We start from the raw sequence: 17,906 nt of genomic DNA, 5'->3' as shown, positions 1-17,906 counted from the left end.
GAGGTGGCATTTCTTTAGGGGGCCGCACAGCCCTCCATGTGCTCACCAGAGGTAGCCTGACTGCCATTAGGTACCGAGATGAAATCCTCAGACCCCTTGTGAGACCATATGCTGGTGCAGTTGGCACTGGGTTACTTCTAATGCAAGAACATGCTAGACTTCATGTGGCTAGAGTGTGTCAGCAGTTCCTGCAAGACGAAGGCATTGATGCTATGGACTGGCCTGCCCGTTTCCCAGATCTGAATCCAATTGAGCACATCTGGAACATCATGTCTCGCTCCATCCACCAACGCCACGTTGCACCACTGTCCAGGAGTTGTGGGATGCTTTAGTCCAGGTGTGGGAGATCCCTCAGGAGACCATCTGCCACCTCATCAGGAGCATGCACACACGCTATTGAGACTCATTTTGACTTGTTTTAAGGACATTACAATCAAAGTTGGATCAGCCTGTAGTGTTTTTTTCCACTTTAATTTTGAGTGTAACTCCAAATCCAGACCTCCATGGGTTGCTAAATTTGATTTCCATTGATAATTTTTCTGTGATTTTGTTGTCAGCATATTCAACTATGTAATGAACAAAGTATTTAATAAGAATATTTCATTCATTTAGATATACGATGTCTTATTTTTATGTTCCCTTTATTTTTTTTGAGCAGTATATTTTGCCTATGTTACATGCAATTAAACGTCTCCCACTCCTGTTGACCGCTCTGCCTGTATCAAAACAGCGAATCATTTTCAACGGCCCTGGCAACACTTGCCCGATTCCAGCATGGCGACGCTCCTCAAAGCGCTTCCCCTTCCCTCCGCTCATAGGGCTAGGCCAGACCTCACTTCCGCTTGTGCAGCAGCCATTTTGTCTTTCCGTTGATCCGGCTGCCCGAGCTTCTTCCTCCCACCCGTCGCCGAGGACCGCGAAACTCCAGTTCCACCTCCTGGGGCCCGATTCCTTCTGGACCCGATGCTTCGGGTTTTTCTTTATTTTAACCCTTCCCGTAATTCCCCCTTTCCCCTTGCTTTCCCCTTCGCTCGCTCCGAGTGGTCTCCTTTCTAACACCTGTGATAGGAGACACCACCCACCCACCCGCGACGCCTGCTTCTCTTCTTCGGAGAGTTCCCTCGCGTCTCCTCCGCGGCGGACCCGGGGTTCAACCTCATCCCACCCCCCAAAACAGAGCTGGACCCGCATCGGACTCTCTCAGCGGCTGAAGTGCCCCCCCGCCCGCCTCCTAAGCTGACCAGGGGGCGACCGCCGGCTGCCACTCACCTCCCCGCCCGCCATGTCGAGCGAGGAGAGCTACTTGGCCATCCTGCGCTATTTGACCAACGAGCGCGAGCCTTACGCGCCGGGTACCGAGGGCAACGTCAAGCGCAAGATCCGCAAGGCCGCCGCCTGCTATGTGGTGCGCGGCGGGACCCTCTTCTACCAGCGCCGGCAGCGGGACCAGCAGCGCTTCGCCGAGCTCGAAGTGGTGCTGCAGGCCGAGCGTCGCGGCCGCCTCATTCGGGCAGCCCACCTGGAAACTGACGGCTCCCACCGGACCCGCTTGCAGACTTGGCAGCGCCTCTCCAGGCGCTATTGGTGGCGAGGTGAGGAAAGGCGCTGGGTGGGATGGGGTTGTGGGGAGGAGGAGGAAGAAGAGGGGGGGGCGTCCCTGCGTGACCGGTCTTGAACCAGCGGAGCGGGCGAGCACGCCGGCTGGCTGTGTGCTCGGAGGTGCTTCGCAGCGGCGCGGTGACACGCGCGACTTACTCGCCCCACCTCTGGTCTTGAGCGCCGCCTTCGTCAGACCGAGGCGCTCTCTTTCGAAGCTGCTAAAAACGGAGGCGAGGGAGTTGCCAAGCTCGTGGCCAAAGATGAATTTCCGTGGGAATGGGTTTATGCTCAAAAAACGCCTGTTCAATTCACCCTCTGCCTTCTCCTGAAGTCACTTAACCGCGGTTAATCATTAAGAAAGACTGTGAAAATGAACCTCGTTTTCTGCATCATTGCATTGATGCATGTTGAACACTCCCATAAAACATTTAGGGCTTCATTTGATCAACAGATTAGGATTATTGGTACATTTGATGTGCATGTCTACGGAGATTCTCAGTCATCCAGGTCATGGTTCTCCTAAAGGTGCTTTTTCAAGAGGCAACTGGACTTTAAAAAAATCCCCACCATCCAGTCAAAGCTGGAGAAGCTTCTTGGATAAGAAGCCAAATGTCTTTAAAAAAAAAAAAAACACCATGTCCAGTTGCCTCTTGAAAAAGCACCTTTGATGTTTGATGTGCATTGATTCTACAGGGACTGTTTGCCGATGTTAAAGGTTTTTTTTGAGCTCATGTTGAGCCCATATGAACTGTAATCCCCAAACCAACAGCAATGATTTTAAAAAAAACAAAAATTGTATAAAATAAGGGTTTCTAAATTTTAAGCACATTTTCTCTTTGTAATAGCCTTCAATCAATGCAAGACAGACATGCAGCTTCAAATCTGATATAGCATTAATCAAGGAGGATCTTTTAATTTGCATAAATTAGCTTACTCTAGACAGGAGGCAGATGGGTATTTTCTGTAAATTATCAGATATGAGTTCTAATGGATCAGACTTGTTTTGTTTTGCATAATTATGGATTTCAGGGTAGAAAGTATAGTAGTGATGTGAATAGGCAGAGCAGAACAAAAGCAGAATGAAGAATATGCCTTGTAAAGAATCCTCTCTGTTTCATTTCTCCATATGTTTTTGGTTAAATACTATGCCATAAGTATGAAAAATTCATTTTGTACATTTATAGAAAGTATAGGTCTAAAACTGATGGGAGTCCTGACATGGCAGGAAGATTTGAAAATAAGCAAAAACATTGGCTCTGATTTAGTCTCTTTCCATGCAACCAAATAAAAGGTAACGGATGAGTGTTTTCGAATAACTGCCCAATATTGAAAAATTAATTTAAATATATCAATTTATGCATGAATAAAACAATACATACAAAAAAGTTTTGTGTCTTTTAAGGTATCCTGAAGCAAGTTAAAGATTATATTAAAGAATGTAGCAAATGCCAGGAAAAATTAGATCGTTCTAGATCATTGTCAGACCCTTCTGAAATGCTGGAAGAGCTAGGATTGGATGCAGTTTCTCATGAAGATAGTAATGAAACAGATGATGAAATAAATAATTCCACGACACTGCCAGCAGCATCACCAAAACCAGTGAAAAAGAAACCAATAGCCAAGCATGAACTTGTATTTGTAAGTAAATATTCATATATAATTGGCATGGAAATTTATTTAACATTTACGCTATAAACTCTTTTCATACATAGCATATTTAAGATGATACTTAATTTGCTTTGTTTGTTTTAGTTGTAACAATATGGCTATCTTTTTTGATGCCAGGTTGATAGTAAAGGCCTTGTGAAACAATCTTCTCCAAAACATTCTCAATCAGTTTTGAATCAGTTGAACCAACAGCGGCTTTCTAGTCAGTTCTGTGATGTTACCTTGCTTATTGAGGGAGAAGTGTACAAAGCACACAAATCTATTTTGGCAGCCAACAGTGAATACTTCAGAGAACTTTTTATTGAAAAGGGAGCTGTTTCCAGCCATGAAGCAGTAGTAGATCTTTCAGGTAATGTATCATAATATCAATGAGTTTGTTAAATATGAAGATTTTTTAAAGGCAATTCAATAAACTATATAAAATATATTAAGAAAGACTGTACTGTCAAGTTTTCCTGAAGAAAAGATGCTTGGATTTTTTGTTTATTTGTTGTGCTTTTTGTTTTATTTGACAGGAAGTAATTTGGACAGTGTCCCCCAATTTATTTATTTATTTAGTAAATTTATGTCCTGTCTTTCAGGATAAAAAGGGACCTATTTTACAATAGTGTATCTATTAATATACTACATTTAAATATAACTAAAATGATTTTTATATAGTAATGTTAAATACACAATTATATCATAACATCTTACGACATTAGTGAAAAGCACTGAAGCAAAAATTTACTTAAAACAGAGATAAGGAATGAATGCATTTCTATGCAGACAATTCCTGAGATGTGTGACAGCTATTGAAAAGAGACCCTGTCCACAGTATTCATCAGACTGGCAGACTTCTGTTTTTATAAAATAAATGGCGAGGGTCCACTCTTTCATCAAATCTTTCTAATTTCTTTTGTTTGTTTTGTGTGTGTACGTGCAGGATTTCGGAAGGCCAGTTTCCTCCCTTTGCTAGAATTTGCTTATACTTCAGAATTAGTTTTTGATTTTTGTAACATGGCAGCTGTAGCTGAGCTAGCTCAGCATCTTCTCATGACAGAGGTCTTGGCAATCTGTGAAAATGTACACAAGCAGATGGAAGATAAACAAATCACCGTATATCAAAAAGGAGATGTACAAGTAGTAGAGGTAGCTCAAACTATTTCAGAGCAGAATGAAATTGAAGCTAATCCTGTTGCCAGCACTGAGCAAGCAATAGCTACCGAAGATCCAGGAGCAACGGTGAATGGAACATCTTCAAATACTGAGGCAGAAGAGATGACTGTGTGTGAAACTGCATTGGAAATTGTTTCAGAGCCTCCTGCAAAGAATCTTCCTGAGCTCCCGGTCGATACTCCTGCTTTGGAAACAACAGAAAATGAAGAGAAAGCCCCAGTAGTGGAATGTTCCACAAATCAAACTATAACTGTGGTACAAACTGAACCTTCAGTAGCAGAGCAAGTTATTATTAGTACTCAGGCTGAAAATGAGGCTGATCAAAATATGAATGGAGATCCAAATGTGAACAGCGAACTTAATGTGAGCAGCGAAGCAAATGCAGAAGTTGATGTTGAGGATTCCCAGGAAGGGCTTAAGCGAAAACGTGGTCGGCCTTGTAAAATGCAGGACATTCCAGAATCACAACCGGAGACCACAGCTCTTAGTCAAGATGATACTTATAAAAGCAAGCTTCGCCAGCGATCTGTTAGTGAGGGTGGCTATATTCGACTGCACAAGGGTACCGAAAAAAAGCTGCAGAACAGAAAGCCAGGCCCCAAATCAGCTATCCAGCAGGTATAAGTCTGCCCAAAGTCTGTTTTTTTTATTTAAATAAATGGGTGGGGGAGACAGGACTATCTATAAAAATCTTGAAGTTTACTAATGCATTTTTTTCCTTCTGGCAAGCCCACAAAGTGATATTATACTAAGACTTTAAAGAACCTAAAACCATATATACTGTATATCAGCTGTACAAGAGAAAGATTTTAATTTTTCTTTTAATATAACAATTACATGTAGCTAAGCTGATTGGAATGGGGGCAGATGTTACCGCAAGAGAGGTAGCTGCATGATATTGTTAATTAATTAAACGTGTGTGCCACCTAATTCTCTATTGACAGCGGACAACAATCAAATAAAATAAAAAATGGCAAGTGGGACAAATAAAATAGAATGAAGCAAGAAATCTCACTCCTTCACTAAAGATGTGGGTAAAAAACTAGGTCTTCACTGCTCTTCTAAGCAATATCAGAGGGGGGACCATCTGGATCTTGGTAGAGGAGACTTCATTTCAAAGAGCAAATGTTGCCACAGAGAAGGCCTTTCTCTGGTCTCAATATGTGACATGATTTAATCAAAGGAATGCAGGGCCCACCAATCTTGTAAGATTAACTTAGTTAGGCAGATAGTATGGCAAAGATTTATTTACTTCAAAGATGCTTAAGAATTCAATGCTGTATGTGTTATGGGCATATACAAAAATTGTGTATACAGATTATATTCTTTCAAACATGTTTTTTTTGTATTCCATCAAATACAGATATAAATTTTTAAATACATTTAAAATTTATTGAGATTGATTGAATATTTTTGTTTCCTATCCCTTAGATAGAACTAATAAGATATATTTACCAATTATCAGATTATGCTGTATGTAAGAGGCGTGATTTAGCTAAACTGGTGGACTGGGAAGTTAAATATGACTGAGTGGAATTTGGATGAGAGATTTTCAGGAAAGATCAGAGCCATGAGTTGCATTGCGCTATTTTTGAAAATATGATACGAAAAGTAATAGCAATTAACTTGTTGCCTTTCTATACTGTTAAAATACCAACATGGTTATGTTCATTAAGACACGCGAAGTTAACTCAAAAAAGATTGGCTTTTCTGGTCATGTATTTTGGTTCTCTGCAGGTAATATGTTTGAGTTGTTGGTTCTGTTTTCTGTATAACTAATATGAATGTTAAATATCATTTTTTTAATCAGGTTGCTATGAAGCTAGTGCAAAGAGGCAAGAAGATGAAGCAACCCAAAAGAGAGATTATAGAACACAGTGAGGCAGAAGCGCAGCACAAATGCAGTGAATGTGGGATGATTTTCCAGAGACGCTATGCTCTTATAATGCATACATTGAAGCATGAGAGGACGAAAAATTATAAATGCCCAGTAAGCACTTGGTAAAATGTATTATGAGTAAAGATTCCTATGATAGTGTTAACATATTCTTTGAATGCCAAGTTTCTCTGATGGAGTTTAACCTGATAATGGTTCTTGAACATACACTTCAGTCCTTATTTTATAATGATCAAGATCCATGGTTTGAAGCATTACTTTGCAAGTGGGTGGCCATTTCCAAGTCTGGGAAACGTAAATACAGTTGATTAGACACAGAGTGGAAAGTTACATCTTTTTTATCTTTTGATTGAAATATACACATTATCATTTCAGTTATATACTACACACACACACACACACACACACCTATTTTTAATAAGATTTCTCACAAGAAGTCAAATATTTGTTTCCTTAGCTATGCAAAAAAGAGTTCCAGTACGGTGCTTCACTGCGAGCTCACCTTGTTCGTCATACCCAAAAAAATGAAGTGACTGTTGCAACTGCTAATATAGAAGAAAGTGGTGCTGCCACGAAAGGAAGAACTAAGCGAGAATTTATCTGTGATATATGTGGAAGAAGTTTACCTAAACTCTATTCTTTGCGAATCCACATGTTGAAACATACAGGTGTAAAGCCACATGCATGTAAGGTAAAAAAAAAAACCAATTTCCTTCACTGCAATGTTAATGCACTCTGGTTAATACATTTCTCTATTAATGCATTTCTCTGGTAGAAAGTAGGTTTTGGAATTCCTTTCCTCCAAGGTCCAATCCGTTTCCTCCTGAATTTCAGGAGAGCAGTTAACATCTGTTGTTTCATATAGTGCAAGTAGAAGGCATACTGTGATAAAAGTCTGACATTGACAAGTGCATGATTTTGCATATTTCTGCATATTTCTAATATTTTAAATGCTGTTTATATTGTAAGTAGGCTTATTTATTTTTGAGAGGATTGTTTTCAATCTATGGAATTATTTTGACTGTTAGTCTCCCAGACTCTTCAGGTATGGAAAACATTGTCAGTTCATAGCAATCATAGATAGAAAAACTAACATAAAAAAAGAATAATTTGTATCTCAAGTGAGAACTCTGGATTGATTGATTTATTCAGCAATCCATTTATTTGTTTTCTTGGCTGTGCATCTCCCCTAGCAAAGTAATCTAGTTACCACCAGGCTTTGCAAAATCCAGATGACCACTAGATGGCTGCAAAAAGTGGGTGTTTTTGATGTCTTTACTGTCGTTAAGCAATTGTATGGATTTTGTGCAATTCAGATCTCACAGCCCTTATCTAATTTTTCCAAAGAATGCTAGCCCTAGGGAAAAAAATGTCAAGTACTTATGGATCATGCAATATAAGTAGATTCAGTGAAGCTTTCTTCATCTTAGTGTATTGCTGTTCATCTTGAAAGACAATATTATTTTTGTGATGTTGTTTAATAGATTTGTGGAAAGTCATTTACCTACAAACATGGTTTAAAGATGCACCTTGTGTTGCATGAGGCACAAAAGCAGTTTAAGTGTGAATTGTGTGACAAGTCCTTTGTCACAAAAAGAAGCCTTCAGGAGCATGTAAGCATTCACACAGGTAAATGACGCACATTAATTAATGCCATAAATAAAATAATGTAAAAAGAATTATATTGACACTTCTCAATCTAATGGGTTTCCTCTTTCACTTTATTTCTATAATTTGATACTTCCAAAAAACTCCTACATACAAGATTGATTCTGTGTAGTAAACATGCTTTAACTATTAGTCTGACCAAGATGCCAATCAATGGGAATTATATGTATAGTTTTTTTAAGACTAGAAACCAGCTATATTTAATGACCAGTGATATCGAGCCTGTTAACTGAATAAATCAAATGTAGTCACCGGCTATGACATTTCACCACATTGATTGCCAGGGTTGAATCAGCTGTACTGGCTGGCTTCTTCCATTGCTATTTCCAGGACTGAATGCTCAGTGGAGTTGGGCAACAATCTGTATGACCAATATTCCATTATTCATTCTGAGGTTGTACAGAGGTTGTACTCAAGCTCAAAAAGAATATATCAAAGTATAGAGCCAGTTTTCAGGAAGGAATGTATAAAACATGTATGCTAAACAACAGCCACATTTTTAAGTGTAAGTGACTTCAGTAAAGAAAGTGAAGCAATGTCACTGCCCCTTCATTTAATAACCAAGAAAGAGTGTACTTTTACTGGCTACAAACGAATAGAAGCATAGCAAAGCTGAATCTGAATAAAAAGGCACGAAAGCAATAGATATCAATACATGATTCTACACATCAGTGAGCAGAGTCTTTGAAGCCAGTCTTTTTATGCTCTACATTTGACCAACTGTTTCAATCAGTATGTGAAAAAATTATTGATATATTTTATTTCATATATTATTTGGGAACAGGAAACAGCTATAGTAAAGAATAGTGATATCATAAAAATGAGAAGATTCAGGTTAAGCGAAGGGAGGTAATATGAGAAGGGGGAGTTAGATTATTTGTTTATTTGAGTTTTAGAAAGTTTATATGTGTTAAGATAATTGGATTGTGAATATTTTGTTTCTTATAAAAAATCAGGGGGTGGTTACTTTTCCTTTTGCCAGATTGTCATCGGATATCAGCTCTAGCCTTTTGGAAGTTGCATGTGATCTGTAGTTTGCCTAGCCATATATCAATATACTTTTATCATTTTCAGGAGAATCAAAATACTTCTGTTCACACTGTGGAAAATCTTTTCATAGAGCTTCAGGACTTAGTAAACACTTAAAGAAACATCAGCCCAAACCTGAAATCCGTGGCTATCAATGCAACCAGTAAGTATAATTAAGATTTTAAAAAGTTTGAAAGTAGCTTGGCTAATCTTGGTAGGTAGTAAGTGATTATCCATCTTATTCTTGTGATAGTCAAAATTGCTTGAATATTAATTGTAATTTCTCACAACTTTGAAATAATTTGTAGTAGGCAATCTTTAGATTAGTATTGTAATACCATTTTTATTAGATATTTCTGGAGTAGGATTTAGACCTGTGATGGCAAACCTATGGCACGGGTGCCACAAGTGACACGCGGAGCCATATCTGCTGACACGCGAGCCATCAGCTCCAGTGCGCATGCGCACGCCGGCTAGCTGATTTTCAGAAAATTTCCTTCTGGAGGGGGGTGGGAGGCCATTTTCGCCCTCCCCAGCTTCAGGAAAGCCTCCGGAGCTTGGGGGGGGGGGCGAAAAACGGGCCCAACAGGCCAATAGAATTTTCTGGTTGGCCCGTTGGGCCCGTTTTTCATCCTCCCCAGGCTCTGCAGGCTTTCCTGGAGCTTGAGGAGATTGAAAACGGCCTCTCCTGGCCACCTGGAGGAAATACCAAGCTCTGCTTGGAGGCGAATAGTGCGGTGCATGTGGAGGGTGGGGGTTGTGCACACATGCACGTGGGGGGCACTTTCCATTACAGGTTCCAGCATGCGCTACCGTGCGCGTGACCTCGCATTTTTGGCACCCAACAAAAAAAAGGTTAGCCATCACTGTTTTAGACTATTATATTGTAGCATTGTTCATGGATCCAGATAGCCATGATCTAAATCTTCCTCCTCAGCGTTATTAGGCTGTTTTGGCTGGAATTTTTGCCCCTTAAAAACATTTCAAACATTGTAATTCTAATTTCTTTATTATTCTCATTGTTTTCTTATGACAGGAGATCAGTTTAGTGTTTTCAATACAAATACAAATTTTATTCTCCATACAAATTCTTAAAGGGAATTCTCCTGTTTAGAATTTCAGGCAACCATATTTGTATTATAAGTAGTTTCAAGTATAGTATTCCACTCTCATTCCATATTGACACTAAGCATTGTATAGCTTTCAGGTAAATTCAGTGGTCAGTGAGCTAGAAATCTTTTTACCTGAATGAGTGGGTTCTCTATTAGATTTCTTTAACCAATGTTTTAACAATGTTCTTTGTTTTAGTATCTCTTGGGTTCTCTAGAATAATAATGATGATAATAATAATAAGATGATGATGATGATGATGATGATGATGATGATGATGATGATGATGATGATGAAAAAAGAAAAAAGTTTGGTTCATTGATATTGCAATACCTAGTGATGCACGCTGAGGATAAGCATAAGCAGCAAGAAAAAAATCACAAAGTACCGGGACTTGCAAATTGAAGTTGAGCGACTGTGGAAAAAGAAATCATGTGTTGTCCCAATTGTAATTGGAACCCTTGGAGCAATACCTAAAGGGCTATCTTGCTATTTGGAAATTCTAAATTTATCAGACTTGAACATTCTGATTCTACAAAAAAAACCATCCTACTTGGAACAGCTTATATCCTCTGATGTTACCTTAACAGTTCCCAGGTCCTTGGTTAGGACCTGAGCTGTTGAGCTACCAACCAGCTCCAAACGCTGTGAATCTCACAAAAGATTAACCATAATAATAATAACAACAATAGCAATTCAACTAATATTTAAATATTTGCTTATTTTCACTTAGTGCTCATTAAAATTGTATTAATCTTATTTTTCCATTGCATAGTGCATGGAAATAGTTTATTCCGAAGATAACAAATTGAAACCATTATTTTTTATTTTATAATGATGTTATTTATTCCAGAGTGAAGTAGCAATATTGGCTGTAGAATAGTTTTGAAAACAGTTCTGGAAAGTTAATTAGTTTAGAATCATTCCTTTTTTCATAATCTGATAGAGAATTAACTATTTTGTAGCAAGGGCATATTGTTTCATATTTTTATAGGGATTGTTTTCAAACATGAAATAATAGCATTAATGCATGTATACATATGGCTGCACTGTGGTAAATTTTTTCTCTTTTCTTATTAAGGACTATATACATGTACTCTCTATTATTCATCACAACTCTAATTTCAGGTGTGAGAAAAGTTTCTATGAACCTCGGGATCTCCGCCAGCATATGAACAAACATCTTGGAGTGAAACCTTTTCAATGTCAATTTTGTGGGAAATGCTATAGTTGGAAGAAAGATTGGTATTCTCATGTAAAATCACATTCTGTTACTGATCCATACAGGTAAACAAAGCTGGGTTCTCTTGGCTGCAAATACTTAGATTTAAATGAAAACTTTAAATGAAAGCTTTATGTAAACTGTAATTTTGTGGTGGGATAACTTAAATGCAAAAAAACATCATACTCGATTTACTGAAAAAAGCTCATTTTATTTTGCCTCAATATTTTGTTTTGATTTTTTTTATTTAGGCAACCTATTTACCAATTTATTCAATTCCAAATTCTACCAGAGTTTATATCACTGTATAAATCTGATTATATCCATCAATCTGTTTGTAGACTTAGACATTCAGTATTGAGCTTTTGAATTATTAAGAACTCTTGGTAGGGCAGAACTCTTTGCAACAGAAAATTAAAAAGATGATGAATTGTAAGTGGATGATGAGCTATGAGATTACATAAGAAGTCCACAAGACTCTAGTTCTAGTATTTCACTTTTGCTTGCAGGTTGGAGAGCTATTTTTGAACTACATCAGCTCTCCGATATACTGTATCATTCCAGTAGTTATCATTGCTTATATTTAAAATGTTTTTTACTAAAATGTTTGTTTAGTAAAGTTAGCTATCATGGAATATAAAAAAGGTTTTCCTTAAGGTTTTTCCACAGTTTGGAAAATAGTGAAAGATTCTTATTTATGCTCCAGTTGACTTTCAAAAACGCTTAGATTTGTTTTTCCATAAAATCCAATATTAAGGTCACTACGTGAGCAGGGGTGTTGGACTAAATCTCTAAGATCTCTTCCAATTCTGTTCTTCTAAAATTTCATAATGTCTTCAAACCAGAAGATACCAGTGAAAGAATAAAAATGTAAAAGAAATTTCTCTCTTTAATATTGTAAGCCATCTGATCATTTGGAGTTGGATAACCTCTAAAGCTAATAAAATCAATCAGTCAATAGTTCTTGGAATTTAGGAAATCAATGATACATTATTTATTCTTATTAATCACCAGTGACAGTCATCTTGGTGTTTTGAAGCTAAAAGGAAAAACAGTTGATATGGTAAGCTTTTATTTACAGTTGCAGATGGTAAACTGAAAAAATAATGGCTTCAACAAAGCAGTCTAGTCAGTAGTTGAGGTATCAAGTGTATTTATTTAGTGTTTTGATTTCAACTTCCTTAAAATTTCTCCTGCAATAAAGTAGAAGTTCCTTCCTATATTGACTTCAATCTCCTTTATGTAAGAAAACATTCTCTAAACTTTTCTGTTTATGTAAATGAAAAATGCAGTCTATAATCACCCAATTTTCATGGTGCTTGCTTTCAAGGATCAAGAGAAAAATGCATCTTGGGGAGTGATAATGTGATATCAATGGAAGTTTTGCAGGGCTTGGTCAAGAAAAATGCATAGAGCTATTACTAGTTTGCTAATGAGGGGGAAAGTAAAATAGTGCTGAAAAAGCAGGTTTTTTTTAATGAACTCTACATAACTTGCATAAAATGTAGGATTATACTGAGCCCGCTCCCTTAACTGTTCCAAACTTCAGTTTGAGACTTTGCCATTGGAACTGAGAAAATAAATCATAAAGGTGTATAAAAAGGTGTTTAAATTGACCAAGGAGAGATTCAACCTAGAAATAAGGAGGAACTTTCTGACAGTGAGAACAATCAACCAATGGAACAGCTTGCCTTCGGAAGTTGTGGGAGCTTCATCACTTGAGACTTTCAAGAAGAGATTGGACTGCCATTTGTCAGAAATGGTGTAGATGCTCCTGCCTTTGGGGTGGGGGGGGTTGGACTAGATGACCTATAAGGTCCCTTCCAACTCTATTAATCTGTAATCTTTCTTCTTTCTGAGACAAGATGAAACTATAGTGCTATATACCTGAGCAGGAATTCTGTTTTACTTTATTTGAAGCACACCATCTAATACTGCATCCTTAATTGTATTTGGTTATAGAATTTTTTAAAACTATCATTCATAGGTATATGAAGGGCCCCATTGTCTGTTTGAGCCTTCCAGAAAATATTAGCTTTTTAATACTAGTTCCCCACTTTCACTTGTCCTTACTTTTAGAAATGGTAAGCACCTTAACATTTTTTTATTACAATAGTCTGTTCAAATACTAGATTAGCATTTAAAAAGTTGTTTCCTGAGTACTTTATCAAGCTGTTATTTTCTTTGTGTTTAGATGCAATGTGTGTGGCAAAGAGTTCTATGAAAAAGCTTTGTACAGGAGGCATGTTAAAAAAGCCACTCATGGGAAGAAAGGGAGAGCAAAACAAAATTTGGAGCGCGTTTGTGAACACTGTGGGAGAAAATTTACCCAGCTTCGGGAGTACAGAAGACATATGAACAACCATGAAGGTAAATGAAACGAGTCTGATTAAAAAAAAAAAGCATCTTTCTAAAGATATTCAAGATAAGATATTACAGCCAGGGACCAGCTGTAAACCAAAGAGTGAGACAGCAAATAAAAATCACAATTAAACTCAATAAAACTAGTGGTAAAGGAGTGATTGTTCTACAATAATAAAACAAAACTTAGCCTCATTAAGAGAAATAAGAGCATATTGGTTAGATCAGCAATGTGAGCGTGCACTCATAATGCAATATGGACATGACCCCCAGGGGTGGGTTCCAGCAAGTACTACTGCCAGTTTGCTCATGGGCGTGCTGCGTGTACACTGCACACACATGCTCAGTGCGATAAAAATTGTTCTGCACATGCGCAGAAGCAAAAAACAAGATGGCCTATGACGCCACCTGGAGAACCAATTCGGGAGTGTGGCAGGCCTGGGTCACTGACAGTTCCAGCAACCCAGACTGCCAAACAATTATTGGTTCAGCCAAACCAGTCCAAACCGGTAGGAACCCACCACTGCATGACCCTCCCGCACACCCTTCCACCCACGCATGTGCCCTTGCGTGTGTGTGCATGACATCCCCATGCTCCCCTTCATGCAAGCGCAACATACCCACCCACCCCACGGGGTTCTTGGTGTTTGGTTGTTTTCTTGCAGATATTTCATTACCCAAACTAGGTAACATCATCAGTGCTAGTCTGAAACATACTCATGTTTCTGTCTCCTGTAAACCATTCAGTGTCAATGGCAACATGATAGAAATGAATGTGAGACTTTTCTTCTGTTAGTCTTTGGTAGATTTGGTTTGTGTGCACCTATTTCTTTTTAATTTCTCTCTAGTTTTGTAATTTTTGCCATCTTTATCTTTTATTTTTGTTTATTATGGAATTTTTCCATTTAACTATTTTATTTTTATTGGTTTTTATTTATTTCAAATGCTTTTAACTGGGATTGGGCGATGTTTACATTTAATGATTAAATAAGAAAGATATGGTTGTATAAGCATAGTTTGGCTATCCTGCATTTTAGGAAAGATGAAAGAGAGCTGAAACAGATAAGTTGTGGGTTTCCAATTGCCCTATTGTTTTCTTTCATTTTTGTTTGGAAAAAATGGATGACAGATTCCCACCAATACCATGATTTACTTAATCAGAAGCTTCGAAGAAATGAATCTAGTCCTAGCACCGTTTTAATTTCTATATCTCTGATTGAAAGCAAAGATAATTAGCTAATTATAAATTCTGTATCTGAACAGATATTAATATGTTGTATTTGCAATTTGATATTTTCTTTTTATCTGTTTAAAACTAGCTTTTTAAATTATAATCATAGTAACTTGCAAATAGATGGGAAGGAATGCCATTTTTCTGTATTTTAATACTAACAAATATTTATTAACCCCAAATATCATGGGTTTATAGGTGACCTGTCAAAATTTCTCTATGCAAAATGACTATACAAAGGCTTATACTATAATGAACTTACTGGCTATGAGAAAATCTCATCTTAATCATTTTTATAGTAATTTTCACTTTTAAAGATTAGTAAATGCTTTCTTTCTGTTTCTGTTGAATAGGTGTTAAACCTTTTGAGTGTCTAACTTGTGGTGTTGCTTGGGCTGACGCACGTTCCTTAAAACGTCATGTAAGGTCACACACTGGAGAAAGGCCTTATGTATGTCCAGTATGCAATGAAGCCTACATAGATGCCCGTACCTTAAGAAAGCACATGACTAAATTTCACCGGGATTATGTACCTTGTAAAATCATGCTGGAAAAGGACACTCTTCAGTTTCATAATCAGGGGACTCAAGTCGAACATGCCATCAGTATTTTAACATCGGATGTGCCAGAACAAGAAACAGAGGTCTGTACTGAAGAGATCGAGACTGTAGTAATTACTGAAGAAACACTTGACCCTGTTGCAGCTACTGAAGAGTGTTCAACAGTTTCTACTCTTTCTGACCAAAGTATCATGCAAGTTGTCAATTATGTATTAGCACAACAACAAGGACAGAAAATAACAGAGGTTACAGAAGCTATTCAAACAGTAGAAGTAGAGGTACAGCATGTTTCTGATCAAGACTGAATACAAATATTCATTAATGTAGCACCTTGGCAAAACAGCATGTAATTAACAAAATGTTAACTTGTCTGGCTGGACTTTTATAGTAATTTCAGGATTCTGTTCTGAGTTTTGTGGAAAATATACATCTGTAATTAAAAATTAAATTCACCAGATAAGTAATGGACTTGCCCTAAGACTACTGCACCAGATGTAAATATTAGTTTAAAAAAACCTTTAAAATAAAATCATTTATGTGAGTGATAGTTATAATGTAATTTTTGATGCAGCTATTTTTTTTATCATTTAATATACCAAAGATTTGTGTCAATAGTTTTCAGATTGTAGCTATATGAAGTTCAAGGAAGGGTATGATCTACAAAAATTATGAATGTTATTAATGGAGATAAATATTGTGGTATATTTATTTAGTCAAAATCTCTGCATAATTTCCTTTAAGTATAAAGTCTGGATGGCATAGACTTTCTTACAGAACAAACTTTCCATAAGAACTACTTCAAGTCAAGCTGCATTAAACCATAGGCAGTTTTAGGAGAGAAACTGGGCAGTATCAGCCAAGAATAAAACATCCTGCATTTCCTGTTTTGCTTTACCTATTCTGAAAAATATTTCCAGGATTACATGTTTTGAGATTAGCTAAAGTATTTGTATATATCATGTATAAACTGATAAAAATTGGTTCAGTTTAGGATGAACTAAATACAAATGCTGTATATAAGAAAAACTGGATTGCTTACATTTATTTATGTTCACCGTAAAGGTCCCGAAGTTTAAGCTTTCGTACTGTCCTGATATTTATATAATATTGTCTTAAAATATAAGTAATTATGTGAATTAAAGTTTGTGAAAAACAAACGAAAAATTACCTATTTATAATTAATACACAACTTTGCAAAATAATAGCAAACAGTAATATTATATACAATATGTAATGTTTTAAATAACTCGGCCCACTTGCCAGTAAAATAACTTCATGAGCAAAAAAAGGGATATGGGCAAGTCCATGTACTCCATGTACCCTTAAAAATAGGTACAGGTAATCCTCAATTTACAACCGTTCATTTAGTGACCGTTCAAAGTTATAATAGCACTGAAAAAAGTGTCATGGCTGTTTTCACACTTATAACTATTGCAGCATTTCTGTTCTGACCCAAGTCATGCTGGCAAGGCAGAGGTTAAGTAGAGTCCATTTATTGCTCACTTATCACAGCATCAAAAGAGCTACTAATGGTGCAGTGAATCTCCACCCCAGCCCTCAGATTTTCCTCAGTCTGAATTCCTCAAAGACAGAAGTAACAGTACCCACAAGTACCGAGTCTGCCACATAAGCCCAGAGTTCCCAAAAATCAAAGCATGGTCCAAAAGTCTGAAGTCAGGGAGCTAATTCCAAAGTCCACGAGTGAAGCCCAAAGTTCAGAGCCAAGAAACACAATCCAGGGTTCACATGGCAGTGTTCACGAAAGCTGGGAAGGTGCACATCAAAGCAAACAGGTGTTCCTGACAAACATACTTCCTCCAGCATCTGGTTCTATCATCCTTCCCCAAATATTCCTTGGGAGGAAGGGTAGAGCTGCTTACTCGCAATCAGCACCCACAGATCAGGTGGGAAAGGCAGCTGTTCGTCAGAGGTTATCTGGAGCCTATTTGTGCTGGCCCTCTGCAGCTGGTCCACTCCTGTAGACGGTTCTCCAGTTGGCTGTCACCACCTACTGCCAAGACAATCCTGGGACTACCTCATCCTCAGTCCTTGGCTTCTCCACTCATTTGGAGGGGACTGTGCCCTCTCTGTTGGACAACCCAGTTCCAACTCCTCCGAACCAGGTTTCAACAAAGCCATGACAATCCCCATGGTCACATGATCAAAATTCAGATGCTTGGCAACTGACTTATATTTATTACAGTCAGTGTTCCAGAGTAATGTGATCCCCATTTGTGACTTTCTTACAAGCAAAGTCAGTGGGAAAGCCAGATTCACTTAATTGCAGTGAGTCATTTAACATCTGTGGCAAGAAAGGTCATAAAATGGGTCAAAATTCACTTAACAACTGTCCCATTTAGTAAGGGAAATTTTGGGCTCAACTGTGATCATAAGTCGAGGACA

The 17,906-nt window shown here is 37.8% G+C and overlaps 1 protein-coding gene across 3 annotated transcripts; it reads left to right on the top strand.

Moving 5' to 3' along the window:
- The first annotated feature begins 858 nt into the window (after positions 1–858).
- On the top strand, positions 859–16,050 carry ZBTB11 (zinc finger and BTB domain containing 11). Of its 3 annotated transcripts, none has more exons than XM_087721395.1 (11): positions 859–1,592; positions 3,002–3,237; positions 3,385–3,616; positions 4,193–5,043; positions 6,236–6,415; positions 6,780–7,013; positions 7,807–7,951; positions 9,065–9,182; positions 11,258–11,416; positions 13,546–13,721; positions 15,297–16,050. In XM_087721395.1, exons 1-11 carry the CDS (start codon positions 1,283–1,285, stop codon positions 15,806–15,808), a joined length of 3,153 nt encoding a protein of 1,050 aa, XP_087577521.1. In that variant the 5' UTR covers positions 859–1,282; the 3' UTR covers positions 15,809–16,050. The 3 variants fall into 3 exon arrangements, with proteins under 3 accessions (XP_087577521.1, XP_087577523.1, XP_087577522.1); XM_087721397.1 differs by lacking the exon at positions 15,297–16,050 and adding an exon at positions 12,366–12,414 and having other exon boundaries at positions 13,546–13,715; XM_087721396.1 differs by lacking the exon at positions 859–1,592 and adding an exon at positions 2,441–2,890.
- The last annotated feature ends 1,856 nt before the right edge of the window (positions 16,051–17,906 follow it).

This window comes from Thamnophis sirtalis, unplaced genomic scaffold (genome assembly GCF_051295495.1).
Source record: "Thamnophis sirtalis isolate CommonGarterSnake01/CBP01778 unplaced genomic scaffold, rThaSir2_p1.2 scaffold_8, whole genome shotgun sequence".
Taxonomy (NCBI): Eukaryota; Metazoa; Chordata; class Lepidosauria; order Squamata; family Natricidae; genus Thamnophis; species Thamnophis sirtalis.
This window is presented reverse-complemented; position numbering and strand designations above follow the sequence as displayed.

Excerpts from the sequence above, each read along its gene's own strand:
- ZBTB11 (XM_087721395.1), top strand. The coding sequence starts at position 1,283 with ATGTCGAGCGAGGAGAGCTACTTGGCCATCCTGCGCTATTTGACCAAC. Across the intron at positions 3,238-3,384 it reads CCAAGCATGAACTTGTATTT|GTTGATAGTAAAGGCCTTGT; the intron begins GTAAGTAAATAT and ends TTTTGATGCCAG. Across the intron at positions 11,417-13,545 it reads TCTGTTACTGATCCATACAG|ATGCAATGTGTGTGGCAAAG; the intron begins GTAAACAAAGCT and ends CTTTGTGTTTAG.